The following is an 18,030-nucleotide window of genomic DNA, read 5'->3' as shown; positions in this document are numbered from 1 at the left end:
GCTCAAACACTACAAAATCATTAGTCTAATAAAGAAGCATCTTACAGTACAGGCCTGAGAGTTCTATTTCCAATAAAACAATTTTAGCAGTGATCCGTGCAACAAAGGGGTTCTTCTTATTTCAATATCAAAATCTTCAATTTTAATACCCAACATCTTGAATGGATCAGATTCGGATAATGTTTTCTGGAACAAAAGGAGCTCAGCTCCTTCAAGACATGATCCATTACAGGCATTGCAGTAATTTATTGTAAACAGTATGGAACACATACTAAAGAATGAAATATTAAGGTGGAGATTAAGATTTTGTTTTATTACTTCATATAGTGCAGACTCCAGATAAAACGTCCCTGTATTTATTAAGGTTGTGCTGCAGATAAAAGTTACCTCTAGGACATCCTCTGTCTGATCTGATGTCAGTATGCTGACTTTGACCTTCTGCCCATTGGAGAGGTACACTTCTAGGTGAACCTCCTCAGTGGGAATCTGCTGGGTTTCCTGAGGGATGAGACACAAAGGCAGAAGTCAGCACTGCAGATGAATGCAGCAGAGAGGCTAAGGCTAAGGAACTTCCTCTTTTTATGCACTCAAAGGCTCACATGCTCTTACCCTCTGTGAGTGCAGACCAGGGAACTAGAGAACAGAGTTTAGAAAAAATGGAATAAAGTTAAACAGTGTCGCAGACCTCTTCAGATTTGGCTTAACTGCATGTAAACACCAATACATGCCTGGAAGATTAACCATTAACAAAATTGCAACTCCCCCCCTCCCCCCTTTAATGATATAATTTTCTTTGGCAGGAGGGAGAAGCTTCATGCCATTAGCTTCTGGGTTTACAATTTATTAACTTTTATGTTCCAGACCAGAAGTCCTATTCAACAGCAGTGAAACTCATGATCTGGGATCCATATCACAATTTCCATGAACCACTGAACTGGAGGGGTTTGGGGACCTTTAAATGTTTTTAAGAAGCTCTGTACGACACAAAAAAAATCTATAACTTGAGTTATAACTTGAATTTGAGTTATGCCTGGCGACAAAATCATGGGTAAATAAGGAGTATAGGAGAGGGCTAAGCACACAAACTTGGGGGGCTCCAGTGTTTAGAGTCAGGGTAGAGGATATGTTGGTGCCCACCCTCACCACCTGCGGACGTCCCATCAGGAAATCCAGGATCCAATTACAGAGGGAGGTGTTCAGGTCCTGGAGCTTGATGACAAGCTTTGAGAGCACTATGGTGTTAAATGTTGAACTGTAATCAACAAACAGCATGCTCATATATTTTCCTTTCTTATCCAGGTGTGAGAGGGCAGTGGCAATAGCATCTTCTGTTGACCTGTTCTGGCAATTTGCAAATTGCAGTGGGTCAAGGGTGTCAGGCAGTGAGCAGATGATGAGTGCTTTGACCAACCACTCAAAGCACTTCATAATGACTGATGTGAGTGCAACAGGGTGGTAGTCATCCAAGCAACTAATTCTAGGTTTCTTAGGACAATGGTGGTTTTCCTAAAGTTGGAGGGAACTGTGGACTGAGCAAGAGAAAGATTAAATATATCCATAAAGACATCTGCCAACTGGCCTGCACATGCCTTCAGAACACAGCCAAGGATAGCATCAGGGCCAGAAGTCTTTTGAAAAACTTAACACACATCCGCTCTAGATACAATCAATTGAGCTCATCAGGAAGAAAGGCAGATTGTTGTTTGATATAGCCGAGTGGCACTTTATAGTCTGTAACCCATTGCACATATTCCAGGTGTTGCAGCCGTCACTCTATAGTTATATTTAGCTATTTTGATAGCTTTTCTATAAACTCATATCTGGATTTTTTATACCTATCCATGTTGCCAGAGTTAAAAGCTGTCTTAGCTTTGAGCTTAGTGCGTATTTTGCCATTGACCCACGTTTTTGATTTTGGGACCTTGGGACCACGTCTTTAATACATGAATTGGTGTAGCCGGTAACATAATCCGCATAAAGATTAATATTATTTTCGGCAGCCTCACGGAAGATCTGCCAGTCAGTGGTGGCAAAACAGTGACGTAATACAGAATCCGATTCATCCGACCAACACTGAATAGTTTTTATCGCGGGCCTTTGTTTTAGCTTCTGCTTGTAGGGAGGAAGTAACAGAACAGAAATATGATCAGATCTGCTAAAAGGTCAGGGAAGGGCTTTGTAACCATCCTGAAGGGGAGTAAAAACATTATCCAGCGTGTTTTTTTTCCGCACACCAGGCAGTTAATATGCTGATGTAAGTTAGGCATTGTTTTTCTTCCAAGTTTGCACCACTGATAGATACTTTATTGATCCCGTGAGGGAAATTGCAATTGGTTGAAATCACCCACTATAATAAATGTGCCCTCGGGGTGCGGGTTCCCATGTCTGTTTAGTTGTCCACGTAATTCGTCCAATGCCTTTGGGATATTTGCCTGTGGCAGATCATACGCCGCTGTGAGAACTACCGATGTAAAATCCTTTGGTAGATAAAAAAGGGCGACATTTTATATTTTATATGCTAGGCTATATTAATGCTATTTAAGAGGTAAAAAATAACTCACAGTTTTATCTCAACAGACAATCCTAAATCTTTTCATTATTTTGAAAAACCAACCACCGGGATGGACAGTTACACAGACGGGCAGGACTGTCAAAGCCCTGCAGAAAACGAGCCATCGCAAAGTTCTGAAACAGAAGTAGGTGGGAAACAGACCATACCCGTTTGAACAGGCAACCCTGACCAAAGCCAGCAGTGTTTTATCTCTGCATCAGCAACATCGATAAGAAGTGAATAACAAACTAACCTGCTGTGCTTTTCTCAGGAAGCTGTTGAATGTTTCACTGGCTCCAAGCCCTGGGTCCTGTCGCACTAAAGGGACATGAACAGAGATAATAACATGAAAGTGCAAACAAAAGGCCAGCACAGTCTTGTCTCTCCTTCTCTTCTTTTGTGAAATCACAAACAAAGCTTGACAGAACTACAAAAGAATAAAATCTCAAAAACACCAGATTTTAGAAAAATGAACCAGTTCTATAATCTCTCCCTAAACTGACAGGGAGTGTATCCTTCTATGGTAAGACATTTTACTACAAATTTACCATCACCATACATTGTAATTTAATATCACGTGGAAGAGTCCAACACTATTAGAGCCACTTCATATTTGTTAAAAATAGAATATACAGTACATGGATTTTATGATTTTATTAAATATCACTTATGTATGGCTTTTAAAAACAGTGATACAAAAAACTATACACCATTGATTTTACACAGAAGTGTATATCAAGTAAACATATAAATATCAAGAAAGTTAAATGTGAAATTTGGTTAAAGGTCCTAACATTAATATGCGGTTATAATTTAGATTTATAGATGTTGCCGTAGTTTCACTGACTGTAATTACATTAGATACTGGTCCAAATGTTAACTCAGGAAAGGGAGTCCAGGACTGCTGGTAGTTTGGATAGAAGAAGATACCTCAATACCTTCCAACTCTTTTTTTATACCATTGTTCCAACTAGATAACTTTAATTTTGTCAAAACCTTAACAACCATATATATATATAAAATGCTGAATATCTTTAGATTAAAGATTTTCATTGGAGTAAGCTGAAGTAAAACAAATGGGTTCATGCTATGACTAACTCAAAATGTAAGCCAGTCTTCCTAGGTAAATTACTGGAGGGTAAAACACTTAAAACATTCAGGATGAAGACTAGAGATTGTGACAAAAAGCAGCACTTGTTACTCCTCCACCCTACATCTCACACAGAGCCAAGCACATAAGATCACAGCACAGTTCAACACTGCGGTGCTGTGGCCACCTACATTGGATTCAAAAGATGCACAGCCTCTAATGAGAGAATAGTTTACCTATGCATCACTGAACCTGCTGAAATAAACCAGTGTTGCTACTGAATGTGCTGCACTCCCTCTCTCAAACAGTAAGAAGGCAACTAAAGAAACAAAGAATGCCCCAAGTTTCATTCTGACAATTCTCATGCAGAATCGCTGCAGCAGATCAACGTCTTCATCTTAAAAGCAACAAGGAATTAAATGAATGAGACTTGTACTATACCGGCAGCTAACATGTTAAATGAGCTGGATTATAAATAAGCATTAGCTGTATAATTAGATTAAAATTCTCAATACTCAGTGCTCTTACTTCACCATATCTGCTGTGCCAACAACTTTAGTTCTCGTTCCATCTGGTTTCAAGCGGTTTCTCTTACTTTGGCTTTATCTATGACGGAGTGGTCTTTCTACTACAAAATACAGCAAGCTAGTATTTCCAAGTTTACAGAAGTGTTGCGATATGTAAAACTACTGAAGGAAAAATTCACAATACGATCCTTGTGAACTGGACTGGAGTCTCAAGATTGCTTGGCAGATCGACCAGGCTTTGCTCCATACCACGATAAGCATAAGGAACTACAACAGAAAACAAAGCAGCTGCGAATCATGATGTTCTCGGACAGAGCCGCCCACTTTGTCGCTGTGACAGCCTGCAGATACACTGCAGCCTGCGCCCTTCCCTGCAGTTCTGCCACTAGCCTCGTTATGCGGTCTGCTTCATTCGACTTCGATCCCAGTGACCACCACTGTGTCCAAAGAAAGAGGACCATCAGGAAGTGCTTGTATTTCACCACTACTTAGTATTGTACATCAATCATCATCATCATCACCACCACTTTGGTGTTGTGGATTTAGGTTAAGTTTGAGATTAATGTTTTCTTTATAAATTCGATATAATTATGAGAAATGTGAAATTACATTTACTTGGATAGTTTCATACCTTTTATGGCATTTGCACCCTTATTCTGTTAAAAGACTTATGGGGTATTCAAAAATAGGGGTATTATAAGCCTCGGGGCTATTTTCAAATGTCAACTTTCGTAAGGGGTTTAAAAAGCTCTGCACCATACCGTCGCAAATACAGAGACCTTACTGTACTTTTCAGGTGTTTTTCGTTTTTTTAAACAAAATTAAACCGTGTGCCCCAGCTGTCATTTCATGTATGCCGATGAAAGGTATTCTCATCACTCACCAGCCTGCATGTATTTCTCCAACTGCTCCCTTCGTTGTTCAACTTCCGCTGGTGTAAGTGTGAAAATTTTTTTGGGCGGGAAAGCAGGGATGACGTTGTTCCCATACTCTTTTCGTAACTGAAAAAAAAAAAGGTAAATAAACAATTTTAGTTGGCCACTGTTTCCATATTCAACTCTTTCAGACATTAAGCACTTACACGCTGTATGTGGAAATAAAGGCTGGACAGCAGCTCTGCATTCATGGAAACAAAGAGTTCTAGACACCACTCAAGAGTGATTCCATAGACCTTAAGCAGTGGACAGAATTACAGTATTGACTACAGTAATCAATATTACTCTACATACTATAACAGTACATACAAATACAAAATTACAGTACACATAGTCTGGCCAATTCTAGAATCAACGGCTGTCTGAAAATGATGATTCAGTGCCTGAATTCCATTACAGCAACTCATATCTGTATACGAGTTGGTGGATGTGCAAGCTGAGGCAAGTGTTTCCCTATATCATCCCACACCACCTGGACACAGTGGTAAACAAAAAGCAGTCTGTAAAATGGGCTGGGGGAAATTGTGGATGGCTTGGCCAATGCAGCAACTGACCTAAAACTGTGCTGTTCGTGACAATTGGCTCAATTGTCAGGTCAGAGTAGTTGTAATAATGGTAGAAGAAATGTCTACTATCCGCCTCTTCAGAACGCTGATGTCAATGTATCTCAGCGCCGCACTGCCCTACCTTGCATTCAACCATCTTGAACCAGCTTTCAATAAAAAAAAAAACAGACAATTGACTTCAGGCAGAAATGGACAGGTGGCCATTGTCATGGCCAAGTCATTATTTAACAGGGCTTAACCTTGACTCATTTCATGATGCAAAACGGCTCTACTAATGATAAAAGGCAAGGTGATGCAGTGGTCAGCACTGCATTTGCGTAGGTTTCTTTTGGGGGCACTGGCTTCCCCCCACAGTCCAAAAAAATACCGGTAGGTTATTGCCTTCTGGAAAAAACTGGCCTTGGTGTGAGTGTGTGTGCATCTGCCTTGCATTGGACTGGTGTCCCATCAAGGGCGAATCCTGCCTTATACCCTTTGCTTGCTGAGATGGGCTCCGGTTCCCTTGGGACCATGTATTGGATAAAGCAGTAACAAAATGAACTCGATGGATGCAAGACAACCAAATTCATTCTGTAATTCGGGCCCCTGCAGCCCAAATTTTTTTCACATGCCCACCATTTGGTTTTTAGGTATTTCTTTGTCCTCTGAAGGATTTCAACTAGGCCCAAAAGGCCATACAGATTTATTTCCCAGAATTAATTTAGAAGTCCCATAATTCTGATTTGCTGTATTCTTGCAAACCAATACTGCACAATTTAAGTCTCATGATTGAATTAAGACTCTATGACCTCTTCAATTCTTCTGCAGAAAAAAAATGCCAGCAAAGTGAGAATTATCTATATAATTGTACATAATGTTTTGTATTTATGAAGAATTATTTGTTTACGTTTATTCAAAGGTAATCTTCAGATAGTTCAACAAGATTTAAAAGATTGTAGCTCTCATATAAGGCTTTTATGCAGTAAGTATGCCTTGGGAAGCACTGAAATAAGGTATACAAACAAAAGCTATCATGTGGGATAATGACGACACTCCAGACAGGGTGCTGAATTAACTAAATGTGACCATGATTTGTGTCTACAATGATCTGTATCTGTAACATGATCTACAATTACAGTTCAGTATTAATTTCAATGAAATGAAACCATCCAAGGCACATTGCATCAGAAACTAAGACCGACAATTTTTATTCCCTTCTTAGCACTTGGAACAGGTCTCGCTCAAGCATTGTCATTTCTAAGCTCCGTGTCATGTTGATACGACCTTCCCCCACAACAATGCCCGATGCACAGCAGCATTTCTGATTTGTAACCACAACAAATTTTTGCATGACTGAGTTAAAGCAGGAAGTTAGGCCACTGATTTTGGTTCCCAGAAGCACATCACACCCTACATCCGAGGGTGAGGAGGCTTGAGATGTCTGCCTGGCTGATGACCTCATCCTGCCACATTATCCTCGGAGAGCATCAAAGAAAGATATTTAGTTTCTTCTCTAGATTACTTTATGTTGCCCATATCTGAGTAACATACACTAGGGTGTAAATGGGACCCACCTGGTAGATCAGAATCTTTCTCCTGAAGGTAAGAACCCTGCTGTTCCAGGCTTGTTTGGTTAACTAGCCAAAGAAGGTAGAGATTTCTGTTCTGTAACAAACTGCTGACCTGAACTGTACCCAAAAGGCAGATCGTCTGCACCACTTCAACAGAGATAATCCAGGATGATACTGATACATGATGCATGGCAAGGCTGAAAAACCACCCCTTGTCCTTTCCCAGCAAGTGAGAACTGTGCACAGACTATTCAGTTTATGGTATTTTGAATTAGAGCTTCTATGTTTTTAACTAGTGCAGAAGGTTTAGCAAATAGGAATATTTTCTAGTCAGGATGCCTCCGGTTTTCCTCTTGAACTTCAGGACAGCCATCTTATTCAGCTTAACATCAGATCTCATGTGATCTTGGCATGTAGCTCTTTATAGGGGCATCTCTATAAAGCTCTCTTTGAGCAACCACTGAAAGCATACTTAAACTTAATGCAGAAGAAAATCCCCTTCTATGCTTATGCTTAATCTTATTTCCCTAAAAAAAAAAAAGATTTAGCATAAGCATACAGCCTTGCTTAACACCACATCCGATGTTGGAGGTGTTGCTGAACCATCAAACTGTATTTTGCTATGGAATGACTAGGTCAGACTCAGCAACTTTGGAGGGCAGGAATGGAGTGCATGCTCCAGTTTTCACAATATAGATTACCCATTATGCCAGTTCAACTTTATAAACATCATATTTACAAGGATGATGCAATATCAGATAAATGTTTAAAATACAAAGGAGGACAAATTATGAAAATGTTGGAGAGAGAAGAAATAGAAAGTGCAAGGCGTGACTATAAAGAAAGGTTTTCCCTGAAACCAAGTTACAATGAGGTTACATGAGGATACAACTACATGTATACAAATAAATCAGTTAACTACAGACTGGGGCAGACTATTGTAGAAGTGTGATAAGTGAAGGAGCTAAACGTAAACTGGAAAACTAGGTGCGGTGTCAAAAAAGTGATTCATTTCTCCTTGACAGAAAAGTTGACTTTATACTTTTATTCATTCAAGAAAGATGTACGAATTTTGGACAGATTACAAGGGATAATGCTTGTGCTACATTTTTAATTTTTTTTTATTATTTGTTCTTCAACAATGGAGGAGCCTGGCCCATCTAGGCAGCTCAGTTTTGCAGGTTCATCTTGATTAGTAACGGACTAGAAACTGCAAAGACTTGCAATTCAATTTCTAATCCAAATAACTAGCTCAATCATACGAATAAAATCAAATGGGAAATGGAAACCAGGAGACACTTCTGTACCACTGCAAGAATAGAGTTGCCTACATCTGTTCTGTGGACTGTACAGATTAGGATCCCACAAACAGAGTCCTGGTGTACCCAAGAACATGGCTAGTAAGCATACAGCCAAAATGCTGCTGTTGGAATTAAGCTGCACAAGAATATTTTAGCATTCAAGGGAGGATGTGATACAGAGTTCGGTCATTTGGAAAAGCTCTTCTAAACATTTACAGACGATGGATATAGCCAATAAGGCATGCAAATCAACAATATCCTGGACACCTAGGATGAACAAGTGAATGCAGGCATGTTTGTAATGCTTCTTTTTTACCTGTTCATGCAACCCCAGCAGCTGGCTGTACCTGACCCGACAATGAAGCACACCATTCACGTGGATATTGTACGCCTGCAAAAGAGAAACAGAGAAGAGCAGTGAGGTCTCTGCTGAAGAATGAAATAAGAGAGAGACGTTTCGTGGTTAGCTTCACTTCACTTTTCTCTTCACTTCACTTTTCAAGCCCTGACAAATGACAAAGCCCATTGTCTGCAGATGATTTTACAGAGTTGCCTACTAAGGGCACAAACTGGGGCACTTGATGAAGAATGTACATCAAACTCTTAACTCTCATCACGATTATATAAACTAGACAGATCAGACAACACAGGGAGCAATCAATTCCATACTGAAAAGATCAAAAATAGCTCACTTTGTAAAATGAAATTATCCTCTAAATAGTTTAATAGCTTAATTAATGGAGGGGTGCAGACATGTCATTACTGCTCTGTATTTTTCCCCACTCTCAAAATGTGCAAAACCTTACACATGGTTGATACATATTAACCCACAGTCATCTTCTTTCAGAATTCCTATCATGAACTTGAAAGTAACAGAACTACCCTTTGCCTACGTTCGTAAATGACACTTTGCAGACTCTTAATATTTACTGAATAATCTTGGTCACTTTTTCAGCTTATAAGAGGATTAGACTAGAACCAGGATATATAGTACATATGTCAGTTGTTCTGTTCATAGCAGAACTTCTGTAGATATTGTTCAGGATTTGACCAGTAACTAAAACCATGGAAGCAGAGCACGGCTGCATGGCACTCAAATGCAACCAGTGCAAAAACATTCTCTGCTGTTTTAAGCAGGATAACATCTGTCAAGCTCATGAACACTGCAATTCAGCGAAATGTGTGCCTCTGGTTACTGATGACTGAGCACGGGTTCACCACTAAGTCCAAGAATGAACAATGTTGCGAATGCATCAGGCATTTTTAACACAAATAACCTCTACGATAGTCTAAGATGATCAGCATCTTCCAAGATTCCAAAGGGGTAACACTGATTCGATAGGTCTAAATGCTGCACAAAACTTCCAATTACCAATCGACATTTTTTTCTGCTTTGTTGACCCATTAAACTGTATTTCTAAAACACTGGGCTGTATGTTTTAGAACTTCCTGCGTGAGCTCCTTTTAGCAATCCTGGTGTACTGTGTTTTATGTGACAAAATGCTCTAGGTATCTGTAATGTAAAAGACAGGAACTTGATGAAAAGTGGGATTCAAGGTTTAAACGTGAAATAATTAAAGAGAAATTGTTATAATGACGTGATCTGGCCAAGTGCACATTCCGCACTCGCAGCACATCAAGAAAAGAGCTATAATATGTCATGACCTTGCATTACTTTCTGTCCTGTAGCATTTCACAATCCCGAACTATCTGCAAAACACTCTGAGCCTAACAAGTAAAGTGCTGTGGGCTGAATGTAAATGAGGGAGAAGGTTTCCAGGTGCAGAATGAAACTTTCAGCTTTGGCCGCGGTTCCAGCTTTCACATTGAAAACCGGTTAACGACATACAGCTGCCGAGGCTATTACAGAGCTCACTGTTGTTCAACTACCGAGAGAAAGAAAAGCAAATTGGAGCCTGAGAAGCACAGCCTGGTACAGTTTTGACAATCTTTAAAATGAGCAATCTATGTTATCTTGAAGGAAAATCCAGAGAAATGCTAAATAACAGGAGAGTGAAGAAACAAAAATAACATAAGAAGAGTACACAGCTGGCTCAGACACGTTTGAACTGGTCATCGCCTACAGTGGTGCACAGCATACAATTACTGTACACTTAAACATCAGGCAGCTTGCGACACAGTACTGTACATACAGCCAATGTGTGACAGCTAGTTTGCTCTGAAAGGTGAGATTGTACAATACTTTAAGTTGTACCACAATACCATTTTCAAAACTCATGATTCTCATGCAATGGCCATGAAGCACACGACGCATCAGGACTTCTGTGCATTGACACTACATACTTAAGCTTTCAGTGCAGACATCCTTCTCTGTTGTATGTTTATGCACTTGAGAAGAAAATGTTTTTGCAAACATGAACAAGGCAAATTCTTCTTCTGAAAAATACCAAATAAATATCAGCTTACTCATTACATTCATGTACAATGATGAAAAGCTATCTGCCTTCATACTAAAACAACTTCCCAAGGTCTTCAGCTTGTGTGTACTTTCTGGATCACAGCTGCTTACCAAGACCTTAATCTGATTTGGATTTCCTGCAGTTCCTGCAGTGTTCTCTCCTGAAGGTTGTGAAAGGAAAACAACGACCCCAACTAATGTTTAATAGAACAACTGTTTGTGTTGCAGATCTGCCAAAAATCATAGACATGATGTACAGCAGCATGATTTTAAAAGGAATGGAAACAGTATTTCCTCATCAGCGTTTTTATTTTCCTAGAATATTTCAGAGTTTAAGATTTCCGAAGCTAAATTGACGCTACAGTTGTTTAAGAAAATATCAAAGGCTACAAACAAAAGGAGGCCATTCAGTCCTTTTATCAAGTTCAGTTTCTATTACCGTTAGTTCTCAGCTAACCATTCTGCCAAAAAAGCCAGGGTTTCAACATGGTTGCACAGCTTATTCCATACTCCCACAACTCTTGCATAAAGTGCCTTCACTTAGTGGTTTTAAAAGCAGGTCCATAACAGTTTCCACTTGTGATTTCTGGTTTGTGCTTCACCCTTTATTCTGAAGTTCACTGGATTGAGTTTGCCAATACTTCTGAGGTATTTGAAACAAAAACATTGGACACTGGAGGATTGGAAAAACATTGCCTGATCTGATGAATCCCGGTTCCTGCTGTTTCACGCTGATAGGAGGACTCTAGGTTATGGAGAAAACCACATGGGTCCATGCATCCATCATGCCAGGTGTCAACACTGCAGGCTGGTGGTGGTGTGTTTTCATGGCACACATTGCACCCCGTGATAAAAGTGGAGCAACGTTTGAATACCACAGGCCAGCTGAACATCATTGCCAATCAGGTGCGTCCCTTCATGGCAGCATTGTATCCATCTTCAAATGGATGTTCTCAGCAGCATAATGCTGAGATTATCTAGGAATGGTTCTACGAATATGACCATCTTAATGCAGCGGTCTTCCCTGTCACCAGATCTTAGTCCAATTGAACATGTGTGGAATGAGATGGAGTAGAGGTCCACTACCAGCCAACCCAACTCAACTGTGGGAAGCACTGGATTCAGCATGTGCCAGCAGCCCTGTGAAATGCTTTCTACACTTTGTTGAGTCCACGCCCTGATGAACTGAGGCTGTTCTGATGGCAAAAGAGGGTGCAATGCAATATTAGCAAGATGTTCCTAATGTTTTGTCTATTCAGCATATATGAACAAAAAAGCTGCCACATTTAATATCTCATGCATGGTGCAAGGCAAGCAGCCATATCACCCTGCAACTCACAACTGGCGACCCACTGAATCTCAGCAGGTGTGAGCCTGGTCAGTACCTGGATGGGAGATCTCCTGGGAAACACTAAGGTCGCTGCTGGAAGAGGTGTGAGTGGGGCCAGCAGGGGGAGCTCACCCCACAGTCCATGTGGGTCCTAATGCCCCAGTATAGTGACGGGGACAGTATACTGTAAAGAGGCGCCGTCCTTTGGATGTAAAACCGAGGTCCTGACTCTCTGTGGTCATTAAAAATCCCATTGCATTTCTCGAAAAGAGTAGGGGTGTAACCCCGGCGTCCTGGCCAAATTTCCCATTGGCCCTTACCAATCATGGCCTCCTAATAATCCCCATCTATGAATTGGCTTAATTATGTGTGATGTGTGATGATCGTTCTGTTGCACTATGGCTGCCGTCGCATCATCCTGCTGGATGCTGCACATTGGTGGTGGAGGGCAGTCCCTTTTATCTGTAAAGCACTTTAAGTGGAGTGTCCAGAAAAGCACTAGATAATGATAATAATTGCTTACACTTATAATATTATTATTATTATTATTATTATTATTATTATTAAGAGCAAGAAACCTATTTGTAACAGAAACTAATATAGTGAAACATAAATCTGTGGGTGAACTATATACCATGATCATAGGCTCTTATGGAGTTTCAAAAGAATGGTTTTAAAAAGAGGAAAAGAAAGCGTCTGACTCATCAGTGCAGCCAACTGATCTAAATTTGTAACTGAAAAGATCTGGGTGGGTCCAAAGGAAGATATGACTGAAAGAAAACTAGTTTATAATTTGAACAGAACTGTGACAGGGCAGATGGAAAACGCTTTCTGAAGGTAACAGAAATGTAGGCTCTAACAGAAACCACCAGAGCCTTTTTGTCCATGCAAGATATAAGTTTTATAAATAATTGGACATTTATTACACATCAACAGAAACCACTTTTAAGTGCAAGAAATGTACAACATTATCACAAAATGTACAATATTATAGTGACATTTTATTGTTTAATCACAACATGAGAAAATTCATCATGTTAATTAACATTTGTAGTCAGCAGATTTGACCAACAGGGTAACTAAAGTGAAAATCACAGACAAATTTAAAAAGCAAAATAAAGTACCACCATAACACCACTTCCATACTTCAGGGATTTCCAGATTTTAACCATCTTAAATCTCCTTGAAAAACACATTCTGCCTTACAGGAAGCAGTCTTTGCTATCAAAGGATCAGAATGGGTAGGAGCATATAAACAATACTACCCTACAAATATAAAAATGAAACAAGAAAAAAGCATGACTGCACACTGATCAGTCAACCTTTCCTACAACTAAAGAGTCTAGTTGGCATTTGGTCTATACCCTCCGCTGAAGTCAGTCTTTCTCAAGTTGGGAAAAACTTTTAAATTACTGATCAATTTACTCAAATCTAGTAATTTGTTCCATTAAGAATGACAGTCTTCAGTGGCTAAAAGGTATTTAGGTTTTAGTCTTAATCGATCTGTAAACTAATTTAAAACATCACCTGCATGACTGATCACAATGTAATTACTTGAAGCCTTTAGATTTAATTTAATTGATTAAATCGAATAAAACCTCCTAGACTGCGGCTCTCTAGGACTTGAGTTGAAGGCCAGTGGCCCATGACATGGTAGAGGTGGGAGAAACACCCCTCTCCAAATTCTCTTGAAAACCAGCACGCTACTGTATGAATCTAGATTACACGTAGGATACTGAGGATACCCGCATGGACAAAACCAAGTATCCAAAATCAGGGGTACTGACAAAGGTAAATTGCATTTGGAACAGAAATTGACAAAAAAGGTGAAGTGCATATAAGAGGAAGGGGAGGATGCTCCAATTTTTACAGAGGTATATACGTGCCTGGAACAAAGTACATTATTTTCTATGATTATTTTTTTGAAGCCAATACCCTAGATTCTTTCAAGAAACAGCTGAATGAGATCCACGGTTCCAGTAGTAATTAGTAGAAGAAATTAGCTAGTCCTTATGTTTAAAATCTGAGGAGTCATGTATGCCAGTTAGGCAGCACATTTTAGTCTTTGGTCATGATGTCTTTAAGACACAACAATGAAAGCTTTTATCTTTGAATTTTAATTCAATATTTCTAGCAGGTTTGTAATGCAACAGAAGCTAGGACAAAAAAAAACCACAGGAAACCAAATAATTTGATTCTCAAAATTCCCAGACATGTGGTTTGTTAGCCACAAGAGAATTTATTTTTTCATACTTGGTGTACTGTAAAAATAAACCTCACTTCTCCCCAAAGACTGATCCCCTTTAATCGTAAAAGAAATGCTGAGCAACAAAAAAGCACTGTAGGAAAGTACAGTCACCAAGTGAACTACAGTTTAAGTTTGTAATTATTGTGGAGTATGTGTGCATAACAGCAGAAGCCTATTGCATTCCCGGGAATTGTATCAGATTAAACATTTGTTCAGTTTATTAACAAAAGGATTAATCAATACTACTGAAAACATACTGCAGGGAGTTGTGTTCTGCTTATATCAAGATTTATAGGATACATAAAAAAACAATAAAACATTTAGCTACGCTGTGCAGTATCAAATGCAAAGGTTTAAAAGTGCTATTCAACAGTACAAAACAGAAGGGAAGGAACTGGGGAGCATGCTGTCTATGTATGCAACACACGCACTGCATGCCTTTCAAGATGACGCATTGAAACTAAGACAGTAATTGCTAAATTTGTATCATTTTATAACTATATCTAAACAGTAAGACTGAACTGAGGAAAACCGATGATGCTTGTGTCCCCTCTTGCATATTTGTGAACAAGCAGTCTGCAGTGGCCATTATTGAATCTGGTTGCCTGGGTGATGGAACCCAGCTCCTCTAGAGATCAGCTCTAGGCCTGTGCTGCAACCACCAACTGAAAGGCTACCCAGCGTACCATATGTGCAAAGCAGGACTGAGTTGCCTGAGCCTGTTACAGAAGTGACATCACCCTTTTGAAACCTAGACAAACTGTTTGTTGTTGTTTTTTTAACACAGAGGGGTTCACTGTTTATGCTCTGAGCCTGCAAGCGACCTTTCCGTACCACATTAAGCGGCAACACAGTGGCACAGTGGTTAGCAGTGATGCCTCGCAGTGCTGGGGCAAATCCAGACCTGAGGTGCTGTCTTTATAGATTTCGTATGGTTTTCCCTCCGTTTGCTTCTGTCCAAAGACAGTGGTAGGTTATTTGGCTTCTGGGAAAATTAGCCCCGGTTGAGTGTGTGCATGTTGCTGTCTGCACTTCAACAGATTGGCATCCTATCCAGGTGTACCCCACCCTGCACCGGTCACCTGCCGGGGTAGGCTCCAGCTCCCCAGTGACCCTTAATTGAAAGAAGCGTCTGGAAAATGAACGGATAGATCACATCAAGCACTTCCAGCAACACATGGCGATGCTTGACAAGAGAATATTATTATTTGGAAGTCCTGAATCCATTAACAAACTCATCTGTTTAAATGAAGCCACTCAGACACACATTGTTTTAACACTGCCTATAGTTATTTTAAACTTTACTCATCAAAGGATGAGAACTGACTCTTCACAAGGTTTAAAGAGAAATAAAAAGGGGCACCAGTTTATGGTCTGTTTACTTGCAAAAAAGACTTTTTTGAACTTCCTGTTTCAGATTCTATACACTACTAATAAAAACTAAACACACTCGATTTATTATCATGGCATGTCATCCTATACCAAACTGTTTCCTTCTGTTGCCTAGCATTCCACTGGATGCCCAGTTCTAATTAAAACACATACATTAAATGGTATGAAATAGCCTGGTCCACATGCTTTGAGAATACATCAGCAAATAGTGAGTCAAATCAGCCTATTTTAGAGCAAGATTGAACTGAATATTGAATCACCCAACAATACTAAGGGTTTTACTAACAAGCACAATACATCTTGCACTGAGCTGTGCATATCCTGTTCTCTTTCTGCACTCGGAGGGCTCTATAGATTTTGCTTTGCCTGAAAAAGCAAACTTTTCCAAAATGAAGGCAGGCTGGTTGCCGTCTCGCCTTCACTGTTCTGAATTCAATGTATACAAAAATTCATCATAATTAGCCATCTACCTCAATATCCAACGTTTATCTAACCACTTCACTCAATTTAGGGTCACAGGGGAGTAGGAGCCATTCTGACCAGAAACGGGTGAAAGGCAGGATGTATGTATCCTAGAAGGGATGTCAGTCCAGGGAAAACTCAGACACAGACCTGCACACACTCACACCAGGGCCAAGCCTTCCAGAAGCCAGTTATGTAAAAAATATTCCGCACCGTGTTTAATACTACTAATTAATACAGAACAGTATTTAATGCCGAAGAATTTGGCCCAGGTTTGCCTAAATTTTTATCCATTGAAAGACATTACAGGTTACAAACTTAGACAGACCTGCAGCTTGGACTGAGGTCATCAGGCTTGATCTTATCTTCCAAAAGCAAAAACAAAAACATGTAGCAGTTTCTGCTAAATTAGATTTATGAGAAAACCTTGATGCAACAACATTCTTGAGATCTTGAAGAATACAGAATCTTCCAAAAGAACCGACTTGACACTTAACATTCACAAAGCACTTAAATAAAAGACATATTTAAGCCCTTCTGCAACTTATGATTCTGTTTAGCCAATTGTACCTTTTCTTGTTATTTTTTGGTATCTAAAACCTGTACCATTAAGAATTTAAAAAGAATACATTTCAAGTTAGCAGCATTATTCCATGGAGCTCCCATTTCGAGCAACGAGGAGAACTGTGTGAAAAAGCATTTAGCAGCAGAGCTGCTCCAGAAACACAAAACAGCGGGAAAAGCATTCAAGTTTATAGAGCCTCCTCTGTTGTTTTTTTTAGTCTGGAAGCCTGTGTGTGATCGTTTGCTTCAAGGACACGTCTTGAGAATTAGGAGTTTAATGCAAGACTTGGTCCCTGATGACTGTAAAACTGCGTGGGTGATAAAAGAGCTAACTTCTATCATTCAGAAAACGACCTTGACTATGCAGTAAGGAAAAGCTTTAACTGCAGCAGCAATCTGCCATGAAGACTCTGGTAAGGTATATCAGAATACAGGATAGAGGTGTAGCAGCCAGAAGAAATATGAGTAAATTATGATAATGAATATGAAATGTAACAAACCCTTCAAAAGAAAAGAATGATCTGCAAACCACAGAGTGAGAACACTCAAAATGTTACAGTTTTAGTTAAGTTAATTGGAAATTCTTCTCACTTCTCTACTTAAGGTAGAAGAGAACAGATGTTTGCCAACTTTGACAAAGAGTAAAATTTCATCTTGAGATCTACCAAGCAACATAATGGAAATGAACATTTGGAGCACACAGAAAAACTATATTCACTGATAGAACCTGTGTGCTGTAGATCCTTTTAAGGCAACATAAACAGAGATAATAGAAATTAAATGAATACTTTCTGCTGTTCAACTTCAACTAAACTTGTTCTTTATCCAGTACAGGACAGATTGTTTCTTTAATAGATATACAAAAGACTGTAACAGGATTTTGATACAATACCATGAACAAAACAGAAAATGCCTATCTAATGTGGGGGACTTTAACATCTGCTCACTTTGCCATTTGAAACATGTTATTAAAAAGAACAATAGCTAAACTCGAGAAGTGCAATAGTACTCTAAGGAGAAGTGATACTTATTTCAAATTAAAACACAGGAAGAGCAGACAATATATTATGAGACAGAGAAAAAAGGGTACATGCT

General features: G+C 39.5%; 1 protein-coding gene across 2 annotated transcripts in view; it reads right to left on the bottom strand.

Annotated features, from left to right (window-relative positions):
• The window catches only part of snx17 (sorting nexin 17), a 47,862-nt gene that overhangs the window by 17,258 nt on the left and 12,574 nt on the right, over positions 1-18,030 (bottom strand). For both annotated transcript variants that reach the window (XM_015352581.2, XM_006626081.3), the window contains exons 2-5: positions 8,837-8,911; positions 5,052-5,169; positions 2,805-2,869; positions 388-498 (exon numbers count right to left, since the gene is read on the bottom strand). In XM_015352581.2, coding sequence (XP_015208067.1) covers positions 388-498; positions 2,805-2,869; positions 5,052-5,169; positions 8,837-8,911 — 369 coding nt within the window. The remainder of the gene's footprint in view (positions 1-387; positions 499-2,804; positions 2,870-5,051; positions 5,170-8,836; positions 8,912-18,030) is intronic.

This window comes from Lepisosteus oculatus, chromosome 2 (genome assembly GCF_040954835.1).
Source record: "Lepisosteus oculatus isolate fLepOcu1 chromosome 2, fLepOcu1.hap2, whole genome shotgun sequence".
NCBI classification, from domain to species: Eukaryota; Metazoa; Chordata; class Actinopteri; order Semionotiformes; family Lepisosteidae; genus Lepisosteus; species Lepisosteus oculatus.
The sequence above is the reverse complement of the archived record's forward strand: the minus strand, read 5'-3'. Positions and strand labels throughout refer to the sequence as shown.